The 21,192-nt window shown below is 41.4% G+C and overlaps 1 protein-coding gene across 1 annotated transcript in view; it reads left to right on the forward strand.

Moving 5' to 3' along the window:
- cds1 (CDP-diacylglycerol synthase 1) overlaps window positions 1-21,192 on the forward strand; it is a 157,511-nt gene that overhangs the window by 121,008 nt on the left and 15,311 nt on the right. Inside the window, exons 7-10 of the mRNA XM_033024092.1 lie at window positions 5,630-5,712; window positions 6,589-6,676; window positions 18,604-18,672; window positions 21,003-21,155. Of these exons, the coding sequence (XP_032879983.1) occupies window positions 5,630-5,712; window positions 6,589-6,676; window positions 18,604-18,672; window positions 21,003-21,155 (393 nt within the window). The remainder of the gene's footprint in view (window positions 1-5,629; window positions 5,713-6,588; window positions 6,677-18,603; window positions 18,673-21,002; window positions 21,156-21,192) is intronic.

Below are 21,192 nucleotides of genomic sequence, written 5' to 3' on the forward strand. Positions count from 1 at the left end.
CCAATAATGTTCTGATCCTTTATTTTAAAATATAATTGGCAATGTTCCATAGAAGAAGACAGACTTTGGTCTAAGATTACCATAGAGATGTTTCATTGTACCATGCTAAGAATTCTACATTTGAACACTCTGAATCCAGTTCTCCTCAGAAATGGGGTTTATAGCATAATCATACTGATAGTTTTTTTACAGAGGTGGGATACTCTAACATTATCCAAACAATTTATGTTTAACTTTGAACACAGTTTTAAGAGGAGACAGTGCCTTAGGACTTGCTACACAACTTTTCACAAAAGGACATTTACTCATTTTGTATTTGGATGTGTGGAGATGAATTAACCAAAATCACTCAACAATTTGTTTGCATTATAAAAACAAAATGCTGGAAAAGCTCTGCAGGCCAGGCAACATCTGTGGAAAGAGTTGATGGATTGGATTGAAGACTTCATCGGAACTGAAAAGAGAAAAAAACAGTTCGTCTAGGTAGCAGGGAAGGTGTTGAGAGTAATGGATGGACCTAATTTGAGGAGCGTAGGTTCAGATTAATTCCAGGGATGGCGGGACTGACGTATGATGAAAGAATGTGTCGACTGGGCTTGTATTCGCTGGAATTTAGAAGGATGAGAGGGGATCTTATAGAAACAGATAAAATTCTTGGGGGATTGGACAGGGTAGATGCAGGAAAAATGTTCCCAATGTTGGGGGTGCCCAGAACCAGGGGGTCACAATTTATGAATAAGGCGTAGGCCATTTAGGACTGAGATGAGGGAAAACTGTTTCACCCAGAGAGTTGTGAATCTGTAGAATTATCCACCACAGAAGGCAGTGGAGGCCAATTCACTCGATGTTTTCAAGAGAGAGTTAGATTTAGCTCTTAGGGCTAAGGGAATCAAGGGATATGGGGAAAAAGCCGGAACTGGGTACTGATTTTGGATGATCAGCCATGATCATATTGAATGGCGATGCTGGCTCAAAGGGCCGAATAGCCTATTTCTGTGACCAAAGGCAATTTCTGTGACAAGCTAAAATAATATAGCCATGAACATTGGATCGTTTTGTCGTAAAATGTTCTTATGTCTGTGGATTTGTTGCTTATGTTATGATGCCTAAGTAATGTTATATTGTCTGGCTAACTGGGCTGTGCCCAGCAGACCAGAATGTAGAAATGAAAAGAAAAAGGAGGAGGCAAAAATGACCAGTCCTGATACAAAGAGAAAAAAAGCATGGTATCTAAGCTGGCGAGTTCAATATTGCACTCTGTAACATGCTTAGATGAAAATGGGGGTGTTGTTTCTTGAGGTTGTGTTGGGCCTCAAAGTAACAATGTGGGAAGCCCCATTCAGAGGTGTGAGTGGGATGGGGAATTAAAGTGGCAGAGAGCCAATAGCTCAGTTACATAATTATAGGGCTACCTGAATGACAGAAGACACAAGTTTTCCAATAAATCTATCACGCATCTTACAATTTGATGCATCTGGCACAAAATATTTATTTAGTAAAAAGTGTGTTATGGTACCATAATTTTCAGTAGGTAGTTCTGATGTGTAAATCATGTTTGTGAGATGTATTTATCTATTATGGTTTGTTTTTTCTAGTTTCTAGTAATCAAACATCCTACATTTTAATATATTTTCAGTAATTGGAGTGTGCTTAAGGAGGTTGCTTCAAACATAAGTAAAATTATCAAACATTCTGCATTTTAATATATTTTCAGTAATTGTTTGGCGTGTGCTTAGTGAGGTTGCTTCATATGGAAATAAGTCAGAAATATCAGAAAGTTTTGTATGTGCTTCTGCCTAATTTAATTCATTTGCTTATCTTCTCTTACTCTTTTTGAATACATTTTTTCTGTGTTCTACATTTTTCTGAAATTGGTACCTTGTGATTCTGAAGACTGATCTTGTGCTGCAGATTGTCAGAGCTGAGTAGCTGCTGGGTCTCAACAAGGTAAAGGGTGACGTAGATGAGTTAGATCAAGGTCTATCCTCAAAACACCTCAGGGAAACCTTTTCCTTATATCAACACTCTGTGGTGTTCGGAGTGTTATAAAAACATGAAATAAAATTAACATTAATTATTAAACATCAATATTATTCTTAAACCCTAAAAAATGCTGAATCAAAAGAAAAATATTTTTCTTTACTCCTACAATCACCAATCAAATGTATGGACGGGCAGATGCACTCGGCATAAGGGCGGAAGAATCTCATCAAACCACTTCAGTGGAGAATCCAAACATAGAGTGGAGCTGAGAAAACTATCAATGGAACTGATAGTCTTGCTCAGTAAGTTTGGGACCTCTGGATGAGAGTCTTGCAACTTAATGAACAGAAACAATGTGCTGGAGGAACTTGGATGGTCAGGCAGCATCTGTGGAGGAAAATGGACAGACGCTTTGGGTTGGGATCAGTCTGATGATGGATCCCGACCTGAAATGTTTGTGTATTTCCCTATATAGATGCCTGACACGCTGAATTCCGTCAACACTTGGCAGATAGTGGAATCTTGCGCAAATAGAATGTAATGGTCTTTTTACTGAGAAATTTTTTGTTTAGAGTTGTCATCAAAACTTAGCAAAATCAAGGCCAGGCATTTATGTTCTTCTTTGCCAAACTATTTTTAAACACTGCCACTGAATTATCATGCTATCTGCTTCAGTGAAAATAGTCCTAATTCTACAAGACTTGTTAGTACTGGACTTAATACACGCATCATTACATTGATTCCACATTATACTTTTTCGTAATGTGAGCATCTATCCAACTGCTGATACTCTTAACGTCTTGAGACTGTTGTCCATTACTCTTGGATTTGTGCACTATGGCATACTTTTAACATGTCTTGTATTTAGAAATTAAACCATCTGCAATATTAAATCCTCCTGCTCTCTCCATGAGAATTTTATTTTTAATGGCAAGTATCCCCAAATGACCGATCACTGTGAATTGTACAATTGATTATAAACAAACAAATGTATATTGTATTTGCAGTCATTAGCAATTTTTTGCTTCGTCTTTCTAAATTTCTCTCTCAGTCGAACACCTTGAGTATTTTTCTGTACCTTAATCATCTTGTTAAAAGGCTACATTTCCCCCCCAAAGAATTGGTGGACCAACTTTAGAAATTTAACACTAAAGACTTAAATTGGATATTCATAGGGCCCTTTATCTATCTATCATGATCCTTTCTCCAGTAGTTTTCACACTAAACTGGATGCAGCTGTCTAAATAAAACCTGTGACAGTCCCTGTATGTGGATGAAATGTTTTCTTTGTTTTAGATCATCTTTGTAATGCATTGAAGTGCTTTCAATATTCAATGGACTTTTATCAAAACATCCTTTATTTACAAGAAGTGATTAGATTTAATATTCATATTTAACATGAATAATTAAATACGCGGATAAGACCATGAGTGCCAGCGCAGACACTCTTCAGTCCCTTTTGTGGGTGATAAAGGGCCTGTCCCACTGACACGACCTTTCAGCGACTGTCTTCGACTTTCAAGCTCGAGGGCACTCGCCTGAAAAACCTCGTGCTGAATCGACCGCCAGCGATGAAACCACGAGCTGGATCGACTGCGCACACATACAAACACATCGCAAAGGCAGGGGCCAGGGAAAGCGGGGGAGCGCTGTCTGAAATTCACACCCGCGATGAACAGAAAGCCGGCTGCACAGTGTATGGTAAGTCCTTTAGAGAGCGCGGAGGGGGGGGGGGGGGGAGAGGAACGGGAGAGAAGGGGGAGAGAATGGGTGGAGACACTAAGAAGCCAGACAACTTATAATAAAGTTCAGCTGGCATTTTACATTACCGGTCGGTTTTTCTTGGTCCTGAAAACTCCAATGAGCCAATTCAAATGACTGGTCAGCCAAGGAGATTGTCTACGGCTGCCCTCGACTGCCTGTAACTACATAGCGACCCAACTCCACTGCACTACGAGTTCAAAAGAACCAAGCCGACCAATTTTTACTCGCAGAAAATGTTTCAACATACTGAAAGATGTTCCGCGACCTAACTGAGGGCGCGAGTAGGCGAGAACTTCCCTCAAGCATGAAGGAGAGTTCCAGTGACCTCATAGGACCTCCTAGGACCATGTATCGACCATGCTGCGAGTTTGAGTCAAGGGCAAACTCTTCTAAACTCGCAGATTAGGTCGCCGCAGTGGGACAGCCCCTTAAGGCTGCAAGCTAAAGAGATCTGTATTTTGGGTTTAAAGGCATTTTTAGAGACTGGAATCTAGGCAATTAAAGATACATTTCCCCATTGTGGAGTAAAAATTGTTACAGAAGAGACTGGGTCAAACAAATGGGTGTGACGGGAGAAAGATTGGTGGAAGTAATGCAGTGATTTTAAATTGGGTTGCATGAATTTCAAATTTGAGGTATTGAAGAATCAAATGCTCATTTGAATCGTTTTTAATTAAAAATATATTTGGGGTAGTGATTTATACAGCTAGGAAATGAACAGTATTTGGATGATCTCTTTCATAGAAGACAATGAAATGCAAAGCATACTATACAGAATACTGAAACAATTCTCTTTACAGTTAAGAAAGATGTATGAGTACTATTTCAACTGGGTAATCATGATTTGTATAATGCGAGCGATGGACGTTGGTGATTCTTGTGATGAGGATATGGAATTGGAAATTCTACTTGTAGTTCAACAGAATATTTTATTTAATCTTGCAATTGACTAGGGATGTAGAAGGGAATCATTGGTAAAACAGTGAACTTTTATAGAAACATAGACATAGAAAATAGGTCCAGCAGTAGGCCATTCGGCCCTTCGAACCTGCGCCGCCATTCAATATGATCATAGCTGATCATCCAACTCAGTATCCTGTACCTGCCTTCTCTCCATACCCCCTGATCCCTTTAGCCACAAGGGCCACATCTAACTCCCTCTAAAATATAGTCAATGAACTGGCCTCAACTACCTTCTATGGCAGAGAGTTCCAGAGATCCACCACTCTGTGTGAATTTTTTTTTTCTCATCTTGGTCCTAAAGGATTTCCCCTCTATCCTCAGACTGTGACCCCTTGTCCTGGACTTCCCCAACATCGGGAACAATCTTCCTGCATCTAGCCTGTCCAACCCCTTAAGAATTTTGTATGTTATGACAGGCTTTGGAGGCAGATGATGTCTAACTTAGAAATCTAATCTGTGTTTCTTAAACTGTACCCTTTTCTACTAAACTATATCTAGCTGAACGTCACATACTTGTTCAGTCTCCTTTGAATATGTTGGAAACTGTCAGAGTATATGTGGAGAGAAAATTGCAATATCAGATTAGTGACCTTTCATCAGGAAGAACTTGTGCATTATTCAGTTTTCCATACCCTCAATATTATAAACTTTGGTGACAATCTCTACTTATTTCCATATCACTATCCTTATCAAAACAATGGGGAAATAACTTGGTTTTGAGTAAGAAACAAGAAACTAAATAAAAAAAGATTTTTAGTAGAGATAAATGAGTTTCTAAATTATAAATTCATGTGCTAAATTTCAAACAGGCATTTGTTGCCTTACATTGGAAACACAAATGTGATTAGTAAGCTGAAATATAATTGATTAAAGGTATAATTTACAAAATAAGTAATTGTGGTTTGATTATACTTAACAGTTTGGCTGGACTCATGTAACGCTACTAATCATTGTTACTCAGTCTCATCTGGTGATCCAAAATTTATTTGAAGGCATGATTTGGTAAGTGAATTGTGTTGATTTTGTTCTTTTTGTTTTCCTGAAGAAATAATGCTATTTTTATAGAAAACAATATTGGTTTGTGTTTTTTTTCTTTCCTGACTCCCATCCATTCCTTTCTCTGCACCCATCTTCCTCCCACTACCCCCATAATTTATTGAATCATTGAATTCACCTGATCTTATGGCAGGTAAGGATGTCTATGTTTACTGTCTTTTCCAAATTGTTCATGAAATAGTTGATTGGTTTTCGAAATGTATCTTTAACAATATAATTACTGTCAGGTCAAGGTGTAGCCTTGCAACTGGTTCCAAGTAGTCCAGTTCAACCAGTGGGACATGCTCATCCTTCATGGAAAGTCTGCTTTGGCGGACCAGGCGGAAGAGATCTTTATGAAAGGCGATGCAGCAATGCACTGTAGAATGCAAAGGGCTAGTCAAAGCACTAAAGACGACATGGTCATCCACTGCAGCCAAGAAGTCTCCAGCTGTGATTACTTTTCATACCACTGGGGTTGTTACAGTGCAACAGCTTCTCCACCTTAAACTCATTCACACACAGGTTTTTGTGCAGCCCTCTTCTCTACAGAACTCACCAGAGTTGAGACTGCACAACCCGCCATCGTCGTTACCGACGGGCCACCACCAGAGGAAATGGACATTTCTCTCTTGTGTCCTGATCAGCCATGATCATATTGAATGGCGGTGCAGGCTCGAAGTGCCGAATGGCCTACTCCTGCGCCTATTTTCTATGTTTCTATGTCCTAGACCTGTTAGATAAATTGTGCAATATTTGTTATGGTTGATTAAATGAAAATTGTAAAGATTTTCAAGTTGCATTACATTTAATGAATTAATCCATGAAAACAATTATTTTCAGGTTTATAGTACCAATTTCAATTGTAATTTGCAACGATATCATGGCATACCTATTTGGTTTCTTCTTTGGACGAACTCCATTAATTAAGGTAAATTATACTTTTAATTGCCCAATGTAATCTGATAATTTTATGACTGCCTGATTGCATGCTCGATTGAACTAATAGCAGAGGGTGTTATTTAAGCAAGTCCACATTGTTTAACATGATTTTTGTAATCTTGGGTTGTGGATAAGGCAATATGCCTAGAAGCATTTATACATGAAATTGTGGCATTTTATGATTTGACATTAAATATACTATTCAGGTTTTGTTCAAATGCAAAATAAAGGCTGAAGTTCAAATCTTTCTGGAGGGCATTGATAAATATTTCAATTTAAAATATATTAAATCATGGTTAACTATTAGGTAATGAGATTAATGACCATTTACCACTGGGGAACCATAGTATGATTTTTAATGTCACTGTCAACCAAAGTATATTTGTCTACATTCACCTCAAAGACAGTGCCTGAATATCAAGGTATTGTGTGATCGGACTTTGCTGACCAGACTTTGCTGACTTTACCTTGCACTAAACGTTATTCCCTTATGTATCTATACACTGTAAATGGATCAATTGTAATCATGTGGTAGACAAAAATACTGGAGAAACTCAGCGGATGAGGCAGCATCTATGGAGTGAAGGGAATAGGCAACGTTTCGGGCCGAAACCCGAAATCTCCTCAATTGTAATCATGTATTGTATGAACAAATTGTTTCCTATTTGCCTGAAAATTCATCTTAATCCCCCCACCCCACTATCTACCCAAAAGCTCCTGTCCCTGCCTGTGTTTTAGTACTAACTTAAAAATAATGACTAATGACAGCCTAATCAACTGTTATTAAAAGTAACCTATCCCACTTTATCCCTTCAAACCCGACCACACTCCCCGAAGCCTTGTTGCACTCAGCTGAGTAGAACGATACGATACAATAAAAGTATATTTATCACAGGCAGGAAATTGGTCTGCCAACAGTCATAAAACACAACAAGATACATGAAACATTAAATTAAAGTGACGAGTGGAAAGGATTGGGGATGTGGAAAGGTTGGGGGGGCTACCCCACAACAGAAGGGGGAGGAGTTGTACAGTTTGATAGCCACAGGGAAAAAGGATCACTGCATCTTGGTGGAACCAGTCTGTTGCTGAATGTACTCCTCAGGTTGACCAGTGTGCCATGGAGGGGGTGAGTTATATTGTCCAGGATGCTCCACAGTTTGAGGAACATCCTCCCCTCCTTGACCACCTTCCATGAATCCATCTCTGCCTCCAGGATGGAGCCAGCCTTCCTGATGAGCTTGTTAATCCTGTTGGCGTCCACGACCTTCGCGCTGCTGCCCCAGCACACAACAGCGAAGAGGATGGCTCTGGCCACCACTGGATGGTAGAACATCTGCAGCATCTTACTGCAGATTTTGAAGGAGTGGAGCCTTCTCAAAATGTACAGCTGGCTCTGTCATTTCTTGTACTGTGCCTCAGTGTTCCTGGACCTGTCCAGTTTACTGTTCATGTAGACTCCAAGGTACTTGTACTCCTTGGTAAACTGCACATCCACACCATTGATGGAGACAGGGGTGTTTCTCTCCTACTAAATCCACCACTAACTATTTAGTCTTGTCGGTGTTGAGCTGCAGATGATTCAGCCCACACCACTCAACAAAGTCGTTGACTACACCTCTCTATTCAGCTTCCCTTCCCTCACTGATGCAACCCATAATTGTAGAGTCGTCCGAAAACATCTGCAGGTGGCAAGAGTCCGAGTTGTATCCGAAGTCCAAGGTGTAGGTGAACAGGAAGGGAGAGAGGACCGTCCCCAATGGGGCCCCTGTGTTGTTCATTACCATGTCCGAGACACAGTCTTGTAGCGTGGTCATCCAGAGTAGAACCACACTTTCTGATGTTCTGGACTCCAATTCCAGCATGATCTTGCTTCCTGCTCACACTCTGGACACCTGGTTTACATTCTGGATTAAAGAGTGAACCAGATACCAGATTACCTGGATTTCTGAACATTTCGATGCCAAGATTATTAGAGTTTTACTGTAATTATTAGACTGTCTAACACTTACTTGCAACCTGCCAGTGCATGCCTGAATGTGGTGAGGGTTTTGCTGCCTGCAGGCATGGCTGTCTCGTTTGCTATGTAGTTGTGAATGAAACATAGAAATTGTGCAGTGATTGGCAAATATCCCACTTTTGATCATCGATGAAAGCAGCTGAACAGGGTCTCGCGTAGGATGCTGCCCTAAGAATGCTGCAGCATAGTTTTGGAGCTAGGATGAACGACCAACAACTACAAATACTTGTTGTCAGTCATGCAGCACAGAAACAAGCCCATCAAGTCCTTGTTGACCATCAAATACCTGTCTGAACTAATCCCATTTACCCACATTTGGTATGTAGCCTTCCATGTCTTAGCAGTTCCAATGTTAGTCTCAGTTCTTGAATGTCGTGAAAGTATCTGCCTCCACCGGCACCTCGGGTAACATATAACCATATAACAATTACAGCAAGGAAACAGGCCATCTCAGCCCTTCTAGTCCGTGCCGGACACTTACTCTCACCTAGTCCCATCTACCTGCACTCAGACCATAACCCTCCATTCCTTTCCCGTCCATATACCTATCCAATTTATTTTTAAATGATAAAATCGAACCTGCCTCCACCACTTCCACTGGAAGCTCATTCCACACAGCTACCACTCTCTGAGTAAAGAAGTTCCCCCTCATGTTACCCCTAAACTTTTGTCCCTTAATTCTTAAATCATGTCCTCTTGAATCTTCCCTACTCTCAATGGAAAAAGCTTATCCACGTCAACTCTGTCTATCCCTCTCATCATTTTAAAGACCTCTATCAAGTCCCCCTTTAACCTTCTGCGCTCCAAAGAATAAAGACCTATCTTGTTCAACCTTTCTCTGTAACTTAGGTGCTGTAACCCAGGCAACATTCTAGTAAATCTCCTCTGTACTCTCTCTATTTTGTTGACATCTTTCCTATAATTTGGCGACCAAAATTGTACACCATACTCTAGAATTGGCCTCACCAATGCCTTATACAATTTTAACATGTTAAATAATGTTAAATAAATAATGTTTCAGATTCCTATCACTGTGTGAAAAACTTCCCCCTTACATCTTCTCTAAACCTCCTGTCTCTGGCAAATACCTCTACCCTCATATTAGATACTCCCACCAAGGGAAAAAGATTCTTATTATATACCCATTCAATCACGCTCATAATTTGTATACCTCTATCAGTTGCCTACCCCTCCCTCGACCTCCTCTCCGCCAGGAAAAGAAAACTCTACCTATCCAATCTGTTTATAACTAAATATTGCAAATAAGGCCATGTCCCGGTAGATCTCCTCTGCTCCGGTGCTGTCACATCTGATAGCATGGCAGCCAGAACTGCGCACACTATTCTATGTGTGGTCTAACCAATGTTTTATAAAATTGTATCATATCATCCCATATTCTATTCTCAGCTGATGAAGCAAGCATTGAATATACCTTCACCACCCTATCTACTGTGCTGCCATTTTCAGGATCCGTGGACGTGCACCTCTACTCATAACACTCCCTGGGGGCCTATCATTTACTGTACCTCTCACAACCTTATTTGACCTTTCATAAAGCATGGTTTCACATTTTGCTGGATTAAATCTCTTCTGCCCTACTCTCCAGCTGATCAATATTAGGTATTGTTTAATACAATCCTTCTCGCTATTGAGAATGCCACAATTTGTGTGTCATCTTTAAACTTGTTATTTATACCTCCTACATCGATACATTGTACATTGATGGTGCCAAGGTAGAGATGGCCGAAAGTTTCAAGTTTCAAGGAATAAATATCACCAGCATTTTGTCTTGAACCAGCCACATCGAAGCTATGGCCAAGAATGCACAGCATGAATAAAATCAAGCCGGCCACTGTGCACAGTTATAGGTAAAGGATAAAGGGCACAACATATTGTGCAAATATATAACATTGAAATCCTATAAAGTCCAATTAGAGAAAGTCCAACGGCTTCCAAAGAGGTAGATGAGATGTCAGGATCACACTCCAGCTGATAGACGACCATTCAATTGCCTCATAACAGCTGGGATGAAACACTTGTTATTTTAAGGATGTGGCTAAAAGGATAGATAAAATGGAACCAGTGGATGTTGTCTATTTGGATGATTGGAAGGCCTTCATGTTCCCACAGAGGAGATTGGACAAGTTTAGAGCACATTGAATTAGAAATAATATGCTGATGTGGTTAGAGAATTTAATTTAGTTTGGTTCAACATTATCACGTGTACTGACATACAGTGAGAAGCTTCTTGGCTATCTAGTCAAGAAAAAGGACTATACATGGATACAATCAAGCTGTCCACAATGCAAAATTAAAGGATAAAGAGTACAACGTTTAGTGCAAAGATAGAATATTGAAGTTGATAAAGTCCAATTAAAGAAAGTTACATGTTACCAATGGTTCAGTTGCCTGTTAACAGCTTGGAACTCTTCCTGAATCTTGATGTATGTGTTTTCAAACTTCTGTATCTCCTGCCTGATGGGTTAGGATAGAAAAGGGAGTGAGACTAGTCCTTGATTATGCTGGTGGCCATACTGAGGCAGCGTAAAGTGTAGATGGAGTTTGTGTGATGGTCTGGGCTATGTCCACAACTCTGCAATTTCATGCAGTCTTGGATCGAGCTGTTCCCAAACAGGCGGCGATGCATCCCGATATGATGCTTTCTATAGCGCATCTGTAGAAGTTAGTGAGGACTTGTAGAGTTTAGAGATGCAGAGGGGAATCAAGCCTTTCGGCCTGTTCAAATCCATGCCAACCATCGATCACCTGTACACTAGTTCCATGACCCTACACACTATGGGGCTATTTTACAGAAGCCATTTAACCTTCGATCCTGCAAATCTTTGGGAACCAGAGCACCTGCAGAAAATCCAAGTGGTCACAGGGATAAAATGTTAACCACACAGGCAGCACCTGTAGTCTAGATCGAACCCAGGTTTCTGGGGCTATGAGGCAGTAACTCTACTCTATCCCTATGCCATACTTGTGAGGGTTGTCAAAGAGAAGCCGAACATCCTTAGCTTTGTCAGGAAGTAGAGGTGTTGGTGTGCTTTATTGGCCATAGCTTCAGTTTGGTTTGTCCAGGGCAATTTGTTGGTGATAATTTATTCCTAGGAACTTGTTCCTTGGCACTTCTGGCCGAATATTTGGCTGCAAGTGCTTCCGTCTTGTCCTTGACGTTCATATCTGACTCGATAATTATTGAGGATGGGGATGCTCTTGGAGCCATGTGCCGCGCTTGGTTGTTTAATTTACAACATCATTCATAATTAGATTTGACAGGACAAAAGATGTTTTAATCTCATTCTTTAGCTCTTTCTGTTGCATGTAATTTATACTGGTTAGCATAGATGTACTATGTAAAAGCTTTGGTATCTCATTTGTATGTCTACTCTTATGTATGATTGTTATGGTAGATTGATGCACTGAACCTTGAGATTCAAGCATGTTTTTGCTATAAGTATCTCCACAAAGAACTTGTACTAGGTTATTATGAAAAGATACATCTATAAAAGATTGATTGTTGAGGACAGGTCCATGTATTTATTCATTCATTGTGTTCATTTGTTACCTGCTTCACAGGGGTCCTCCAGATAACTGTTTTTTTTAAATGGATGTGATATGTGTCTTTTTACAATACTACACACAAAAATGTGGCAAAGGGGGTCAAATTTCAAATTCCTTCAAAAAAGGTTGACAAGCACTTTATTGGGTACATGATTAACTTAGTATCAACAAAAAATATATGAAAATATATCAAATTGATGGCAGGTTTCTGAAAATGACATCAAGTTCAAGTGTTCAAGTGAGTTTATTGTCATGTGTCCCAGTATAGGACAATGAAATTCTTGCTTTGCTTAAGCACACAGAAAATAGTAGGCATTTACTACAAAACAGATAAATGTGTCCATATACCATGATATAAATATATACACACATGAATAAATAAACTGGTAAAGTGCAAATAACAGAAAGTGGTTCTTAATAATCAGAGTTTTGTCCGAGCCAGGTTTAATAGCCTGATGGCTGAGGGGAAGTAGCTATTCCTGAACCTGGTTGTTGCAGTCTTCAGGCTCCTGTACCTTCTACCTGAAGGTAGCAGGGAGATGAGTGTGTGGCCAGGATGGTGTGGGTCTTTGATGATACTGCCAGCCTTTTTGAGGCAGTGACTGCGATAAATCCCCTCGATGGAAGGAAGGTCAGAGCCGATGATGGACTGGGCAGTGTTTACTACTTTTTGTAGTCTTTTCCTCTCCAGGGCGCTCAAGTTGCCGAACCAAGCCACGATGCAACCAGTCAACATGCTCTCTACTGTGCACCTGTAGAAGTTAGAGAGAGTCCTCCTTGACAAACCGACTCTCCGTAATCTTCTCAGGAAGTAGAGGCGCTGATGTGCTTTCTTAATAATTGCACCAGTGTTCTCGGACCAGGAAAGATCTTCAGAGATGTGCACGCCCAGGAATTTGAAGTTCTTGACCCTTTCAACCATCGACCCGTTGATATAAATGGGGCTGTGGGTCCCCCTCCGACTCCTTCCAAAGTCCACAATCAGTTCCTTGATTTTGCTGGTGTTGAGGGCCAGGTTATTGCGCTGGCACCATATGGACAGTTGCTCGATCTCTCTTCTATATTCTGACTCATCCCCATCAGTGATACGCCCCACAATAGTGGTGTCGTCAGCGAACTTGATGATGGAGTTCGCACTGTGGTTCGCTACGCAGTCATGGGTATAGAGTGAGTACAGCAGGGGGCTGAGCACGCAGCCTTGAGGTGCTCCCGTGCTGATTGTTATCGAGGCTGACACATTTCCACCAATACGAACAGATTGTGGTCTGTGGACGAGGAAGTCGAGGATCCAGTTGCAGAGGGATGCGCAGAGACCCAGTTCTGCGAGTTTGGTAACCAGTTTGGAGGGGATGATTGTGTTAAATGCCGAGCTGTAATCAATGAATAACAGCCTGACATATGAGTTTTTGTTGTCCAAGTGGTCCAGAGCAGGTGGAGGGCCAGCGAGATCGCATCCACCGTTGATCTGTTGTGGCAGTAAGCGAACTGCAGTGGGTCCAGGTTTTTGTCGAGGTAGGAGTTTGCGCCATGATCAACCTCTCAAAGCACTTCTTCACCACCGGCGTTAGTGCCACTGGTCGATAGTCATTGAGGCACGTCACCTTACTCTTCTTAGGCACCGGTATAATTGATGCCCTTTTAAAGCAGGTGGGGACCTCAGACCTCAGAAGTGAGAGGTTGAAAATGTCCGTAAAAACTCCCGCCAGTTGATCCGCACAGGTTTTTAGAACACGACCGGGTATACCATCAGGTCCAGGTGCTTTTCGGGGGTTCACCCCCCTGAAGGATTTCCTGACATCGGCCTCTGTGACTGAGACTGAAATGCCATCACAGCGATCAGAATACATAAATATATTTTGTGTAATGGTTGTCGCGTGGTGTCCACCAGTGACCTGGGTGGCACAGTAAGTGCACGTATTTCTTATTCCGTTCTATGTTTATGAATACCACATGGAACAATAAAATTGCAAATACCGTTTCCACTTCATTCACCTGATCATGTAGTAGAATACTGCATCCATCTGAGTCATGAATCATCGTGATGTATAGCAACGTGCGTTACACGATCATACACACAAACGTGCGTTGCGGTGGACGCTCAAAGGTTTAGTGTCTCAGAAACCGAAAAGTTACATTATTAGAGAAAACCAAACATTTTCACCAATGTAATTTAAACGGTACATTACCTTATGAATTTGAGTTATATCAATGGCCGATGATTCGTCGGAAGGTTTAATTTGGGCTGATTTTTTAGCAAGTTAAATGTCTCCGTAACGGTCGTTGTGGAGCTACCGGAGGTTGACACAAAGGAATGAAGTTAGCGATTTGGTCCGTACGAAAGGTAAACAAGAGACCGTGTGTTTCCAAATTGAAGATTGGCTCAGTTTCTTAGTTTTGATATCCAATTTATGCTCCCAATTTTTTTAATTGACTTTAAAAAGTCGGAAAATATATCATAAACGGTCGTTGTATTTTTGACACCACAATGTTTTTGATATATTAAATGTGAATATAAGAAAAATAATTAACGCGCTCAAAAATTACTACTGCCATAGAATACATCGTTAGGGTTAGTGAAAAGCAGTAGAGGTTTGGAGCCTCCGCGATTCCCTGCTGGGATGACGACTGTGAAGACCTACTTCGCGCCCACACAGAATCACAAACCAGCGAAGACAGGGACAAAGCAGCGAATGACCTAATCTGCAGACTAAATGAGAAACGTAGGCAAAGATGGACGGAGACAGTGGGATCAATTGATTTCACACACTCCAGCCGTCAGGCGTGGCAATCCATGAATAAGCGACAACCCCAGCACAGTGTCCCATCACTGCAAATTCCATTGCGTCGCTACTGCTGAGCAATGGCCGCTTCCCCAACGCAGACAAGGACTTCACCAGAACAACATCAACAAGAGTCCACGAGCTACACAGGGCCCCGAGCTGCGACTCCAACCTATCCCACGATTTCACAACACAAGAAATCGAGCAGGCCATCCGACGGCTGAAAACCGGTAAGGCACCAGGCACCGACGGCATCCACCCGGAATACATAAAACACCAAGGCAAGAAGGCAAATGACTGGCTGTGCTCCTTCCTCTCCACGTGTTTCCTCTGCCTGAAGCAGCCAAAGATCTGGCGCCGTGCCAAGGTGATCGCTCTGCCGAAGCCAAACAAGCTTAGCGATGACCCCAAGGGATACAGACCCATCTCATTGCTGTGTGTTCCATACAAGCTCCTGGAACGTCTCCTCCACACACGTCTCAATCCAGTGATCGACCCCCTGCTGCCTAAAGAACAGGCTGGCTTCTGAAGCGGTAGGTCAACGGTGGACCTGGTGACCCTCCTGTGCCAAGACATAGAGGACAGCTTCCAGGCAGGGGAGAAGGCTGGCGCTGTCTTCTTGGACCTCACAGCTGCATATGATACTGTCTGGCTGCGTGGACTACATATGAAGCTTCTGGAAACCATCCCAGCCAAGCACATGGTGAGCTTCATCATGGAGATGCTAAGCATCCGCAGCTTCAGGCTACACACCAGCAACGGGCAATGCAGCAGGGTGAGGAAACTTAAGAACGGCGTCCCACAGGGTTCAGTGCTGGCACCAATGCTGTTCAACATCTACATCCATGACCTGCCTGCAACCCAGTCAAAGAAGTATGGCTATGCTGATGACCTGGCCATCCTACTCAGTCAGCCATCCTGGGAAGCAGCAGAATAGGGCCTCTCTGAAGACATGAACATCCTGTCTTCATACCTGAGGAACTGGCGCCTTAAGCTAGGCATGGGTAAGACAACATCTTCAATGTTCCACCTCAACAACAGGGAAGCAACCCGCGAGATGAACGTCATGGTGGATAATGCCCAGTTACAGTCCCAGCCCGTACCCATGTACCTCGGTGTGAAGCTGGACAGAACGTTGTCATTCAAACAACACCTGGAAGGTGCCAAGGCAAAGACAAGCGCCCGTGCCACACTGATATGCCGCCTAGCCGGCTCCACATGGGGAGCCACGACGAAGACACTGCGCATGTCCACAGTGGCCCTGGTGTTCTCAGCCGCCGAGTACTGCGCCCCGGTCTGGTGCCGTAGCCCTCATGCCAAGAAGCTGGATGCTGCCCTCAACAACGCCCTGCGTACTGTCTCCGGATGCCCACGAGCCACCCCAGTAAACCAGTCCTCGCTGGCATCGCCCCAGACAACATCAGACGAGAAGCAGTCACGCTGGCCCTCTCTCGAAAGGAGCAGACCAGTGAATCCCACCTCCTCCATCAGATCGTCACAGAGACACCACGACGAGTGCGCCTCAAGTCACGGTACCCCTTTGCCACGCAAGTCCAAGAGCTGCTCTGCACAACTCCGGCTGACGCTTCTAAGGCCGCCTGGGTCAAGACAAGATGGAGAGACCAGTGGAAGTCAACGGAACAATCTAGGCTACACCATTACATCAATTACCCCATGGTCGTCCCTGGCCAGGACCTGCGCCGAAAGCAGTGGACAACCCTTAACCGCTCGAGGACAGGCGTCGGACGCTATGGAGCAGCGATGAAGAGGTGGGGCCTCGTGGACAGCGCCTCCTGCGAGTGTGGGGACCCAACACAGACAGTGGAGCACATAGTCACCAGTTGCCCCAAACACCTGCCACCGAATGGTGAACGAGGTCTGATTGACCTGGACGATGGTACGTTGGCCTGGCTCGCCTCAACGGAGCTGCAGGTTTAAAAGACATACGACAGAAGAAGAAGAAGCCTCCGTGATTAAACTAGAGGTACTGACCCCGATAACGGTCGTTGTGACAATGGACACTAAGCACATCGACCATTACGGGATCTTTGCTAGGCGGAATACCAGATGTTACTGTATTTTTCTCCTGGTATTGATGAAGATATTTCTCTAGATCATTATCAAAACGTATATGTACTAGGGGCCATATGAAGTTTATTTATGAATTAAATATTCATGACTAAATGTGGTAGAGTTTTTATTGTCACATTTTTGGTGTTCAAAATGGTGGTAAAACGATGAAAAACAAATCGATCAAAATGATCAAACAAATGTCTGATATGAAAAAAGTTTTTGACTTTCGCTTGAAGTTATCTAATTTATATATGTTATTTGTAAGGTTTCACATGATGGGTAGATTTTTGTTGAGAACAGTGTATTGGTGTAAAAACCTGAATAATAATCTCATTCCTCAAAATCTCTTCAGTATTGTAAAAAGACTCATATAACCATTTGATCACTTGTATCCACCTGTGCATCAATCATTTTGTTTGTATAATGTTCAAGGTTCAAAGCCGTATGCACAGGAGACACATTCGGACATGCTTTATGTCTCGTGCATTTCGTTGTCTCTGTACTGTACACTGCACAATGACAATAAAGTTTGAATCTGAATCTGAATTGTTTTTAAATCTTGCTACCGTTATGTTATTCATACAAGTAGATGCAAGTTTTCTCCTTTAATTTCAAGACCTTGAGATACTTAATGGACAGGCCTAATACTACGAGACCTGAACAACTCTACTTAATGTTGAACATTATTGAAATTCTAAAAAAATTCTACTGTATTATTCTGTCTATTTCATTGCCATAACAATATTTTCAGGGATTAGTGTCCTTTTCAGTGTATCCTGGAGCATGAATGTTCTAAGTTCAGAACGTTCTGATTTCCTCTTTGGTGCTGAATTGTCTGATTTTTGGCTATGGTTGCTAGATTTCCCTCCTTGATACAGAAGCACAGAGGTGAATTGAACATGCATCTTCTATGGTCAAATACCTATTGATATTCATAACCAAGTTGATGTGTTAATAATGGGCACTGGGGGTACCAATATGTACTGGTGGTACTAAATTCCAAAGAGTTAATAGTTTCAAGAGCACATGGAGTTCATTCAATAGAATGTAACAATCTCACTAGTCATTTGGGAGCTTTCTTGAAATCGTTTGAAAAACTAGGCTCTCATATTAGTGCTATGATTTGACGTTGAATTAATTTGACTATTCTTTTGAAATCTGTTTAGGAATTTGAAGGCTTTATTCCAAACTACAGATTTGTTGAGATGATATCTAATTGTAACTACACATCAGTAGGCTACACACCGACTTGAGTCATATGGGGAATATTGACGTTTTATGCCTGATCGTAGTTATCATTAGTGCTTAATGTGCATTAATAAACCAGGAGAATGAGGAATGATTAACAAGAATTGCTTGGGTCGACTGATCAAAAGTTAAAATGACATCTGTAATACAGACACTCTATGATCACTTCAAATGAAATAATGTATTTGTAGCAGTTGGCCTAATATCTTAATTTATACTGCTTTACAGCTGTCTCCAAAGAAGACCTGGGAGGGTTTCATTGGTGGTTTCTTTGCAACTGTTGTATTTGGATTTCTGGTAGGTTGAATATATTTTAATTTATGATCAGAACGAGTTCACATAATTTCTGTGAACTTGGTCCTCCCATGACCACCAGCCTGTTTCCTTTCATATATTAAAAAATGTCTTATTAATCAATATTTGATCACGTGTTCTATCACGTGTTTAATAGCTGATTGGGAAGATCATAGAATTGCATCAGAATCTCCCATGTTATCAGTTTTTTTAAATACCCGGATGACCGTAAATACTTTATTATGTGGAAAAGCCCAATAAGGGTGTTCTAGTACACCTATTAGCGGCTCTGCATGCCTATTGACTGATGTTTCGTCACTAAATGTCAGCATATGCTTTCCACTGAGATATAGTGTTGATCTGCAAACTGTTCAAAATCAGTACCAGAAGAATTCCAGTTTGTTCCTTTCTTTTATCTAAATTGAACTATAAACTCTAATATGGATGAGCATAATACCACTGATCATTGTCATACCTATATCAAATCTAAAGAATTTATGATCATTCAGGCACCTTTTGAATTCTGCGATTTACATATAATCTATGCTTCCCATTAAATGGTGATTCTTCAGCTCAACTGCCAAATCTGGGGGTTTCTTTACTTGGTTTTAGCAGTATAGTCTGTGTTGATTTTCTTTTGTCCATATTTTCCTTTAAGTAAATAATGTGGCTGGTATTTTTCCAAGCAAAAGAAGATTAAAGATTTAGTGATTTGACAGACAATTTATTGATCACCAACTCATTTTATCGTAAAAGAAAGTAGTAATATTTTTGTTTTGTTTCTCTGCGCACAAATGCCTTTTGACTTTGTGTGACTACAAGTTTGCCACAGATTTTATTTAGGGATAAGTTTATCTCTCAAATTGATTTTTTTAAATAATTCTAAAGAGGAAATTAAAAAAAAAAAATCTTGCCAAAACCTAACCGGCTAAATGCATTTAATATTTGAATAGAGATAAATTTGTTGCAAGGCAGTTTTTATGCAAGAAGGGAGCAAAGCAGAAGAGTGTAAACTATAGGCTGGTTAACCTGACTTCAGTGGTTGGTAAGATTTCAGTCCATTATAAAGAATGAGCTTTCTGAGTACTTAGAAGTTCATGATAAAATTGGCCGAAGTCAACATGATTTTGTAGGACAAAGGGTAGTTAGTGGATTTTAATTACCTCGATTTTCAGAAAGCCTTTGATAAGATGTCACTCGTGAGACTGCGAAAGAAGGTGAGAGCCCCAAGGTGAGATGGTATCAAAGAGAAGATACTTAATGGATAGCAGGTTGGCTGGAGGCAAAGAGTGGCAAAAGTGGCTTATTCTGGTTGACACAATTACTAGCAGAGTTCCGCAGGGGGTGGTGCTGAGGCCGCTACTCATCACGATATATATCAATGATTTGGATGAGGGGATTGAAGGTTTTGTGGCCAAGTTTGCAGATGATATGAAGATAGGTCAATGAGTTTAGAGAAAGGACGTGGGCAGGTTTCGAGAGTGGGCAAAGAAGTGTCCGGTGGAATACAGCATAGTAAAGTGTGGAGTCATACATTTTGGTAGTAGGAATAAAGGCGTAGACTATTTTCTAAATGGGAAGAGAATTCAGAACTCAGAGGTGCAAAGGGACTTAGGAGTGCTGGTGCAGGATTCGCGAAAAGTTAATTTGCAAGTCGAATCGGTAGTAAGGAAGGCAAATGCAATATTTGCATTGATTTTGAGAGGATTAGAATACAAAAACAGGGATGTAATGCTGAGGCTTTATAAGGTGCTGGTCAGACTGCATTTTGAATATTGTGATCAATTTTGGGCCATATATCTGAGGAAGGATATGCTGGCGTGGATGGGGTCCAGAGGAGGTTTACGAGAATGATCCCAGGAATGAGTGGGTTAACATATGATGAGCGTTTTCCGGCGCTGGGCCTCTACTCGCTGAAGTTTAGAAGAATGAGGGGGGACCTCATTGAATAGTGAAAGACTTGGATAGAGTGGAGGTGGAGAGGATGTTTTCACTAGTGGGAGAGTCAATACCAGAGGCCATAGCCTCAGAATAAAAGGAGATTGAGATGAGGAGGAATATCTTTAGTCAGAGGGTGGTGAATCTGTAGAATTCATTGCCAAGTCCATGGATATTTTAAAGGCAGAGATTGACAGATTCTTGATTAGTACGGGTGTTAGGGGTTATGGGGAGAAGGCAGGAGAATGGGGTTAAAGGGAAAGAGTTAGATCAGCCATGATTGAATGGCAGAGGTAATGATGGGCCAAATGGCTTAATTCTGCTCCTATCACTTATGAATTTATGCACATTTAAAAAGATTTTGTTATTTCAAGCTCATATTTATCCTTTTCTAGTTTGCGTACGCATTATCGAACTACAATTACTTTGTCTGTCCGGTCGATTACAGCAGTGAAACCAATAGCTTCATTATTGACTGTGAGCCTTCGATCCTGTTCCACCTCCAGGAATATACACTTCCATCTTTACTGCAATCTATCCTTGGATGGGTAAGATGATGTGTTTTTCTTAAACATTAGTCACGTC

Source organism: Amblyraja radiata, chromosome 1, assembly GCF_010909765.2.
Source record: "Amblyraja radiata isolate CabotCenter1 chromosome 1, sAmbRad1.1.pri, whole genome shotgun sequence".
Classification (NCBI taxonomy): domain Eukaryota; kingdom Metazoa; phylum Chordata; class Chondrichthyes; order Rajiformes; family Rajidae; genus Amblyraja; species Amblyraja radiata.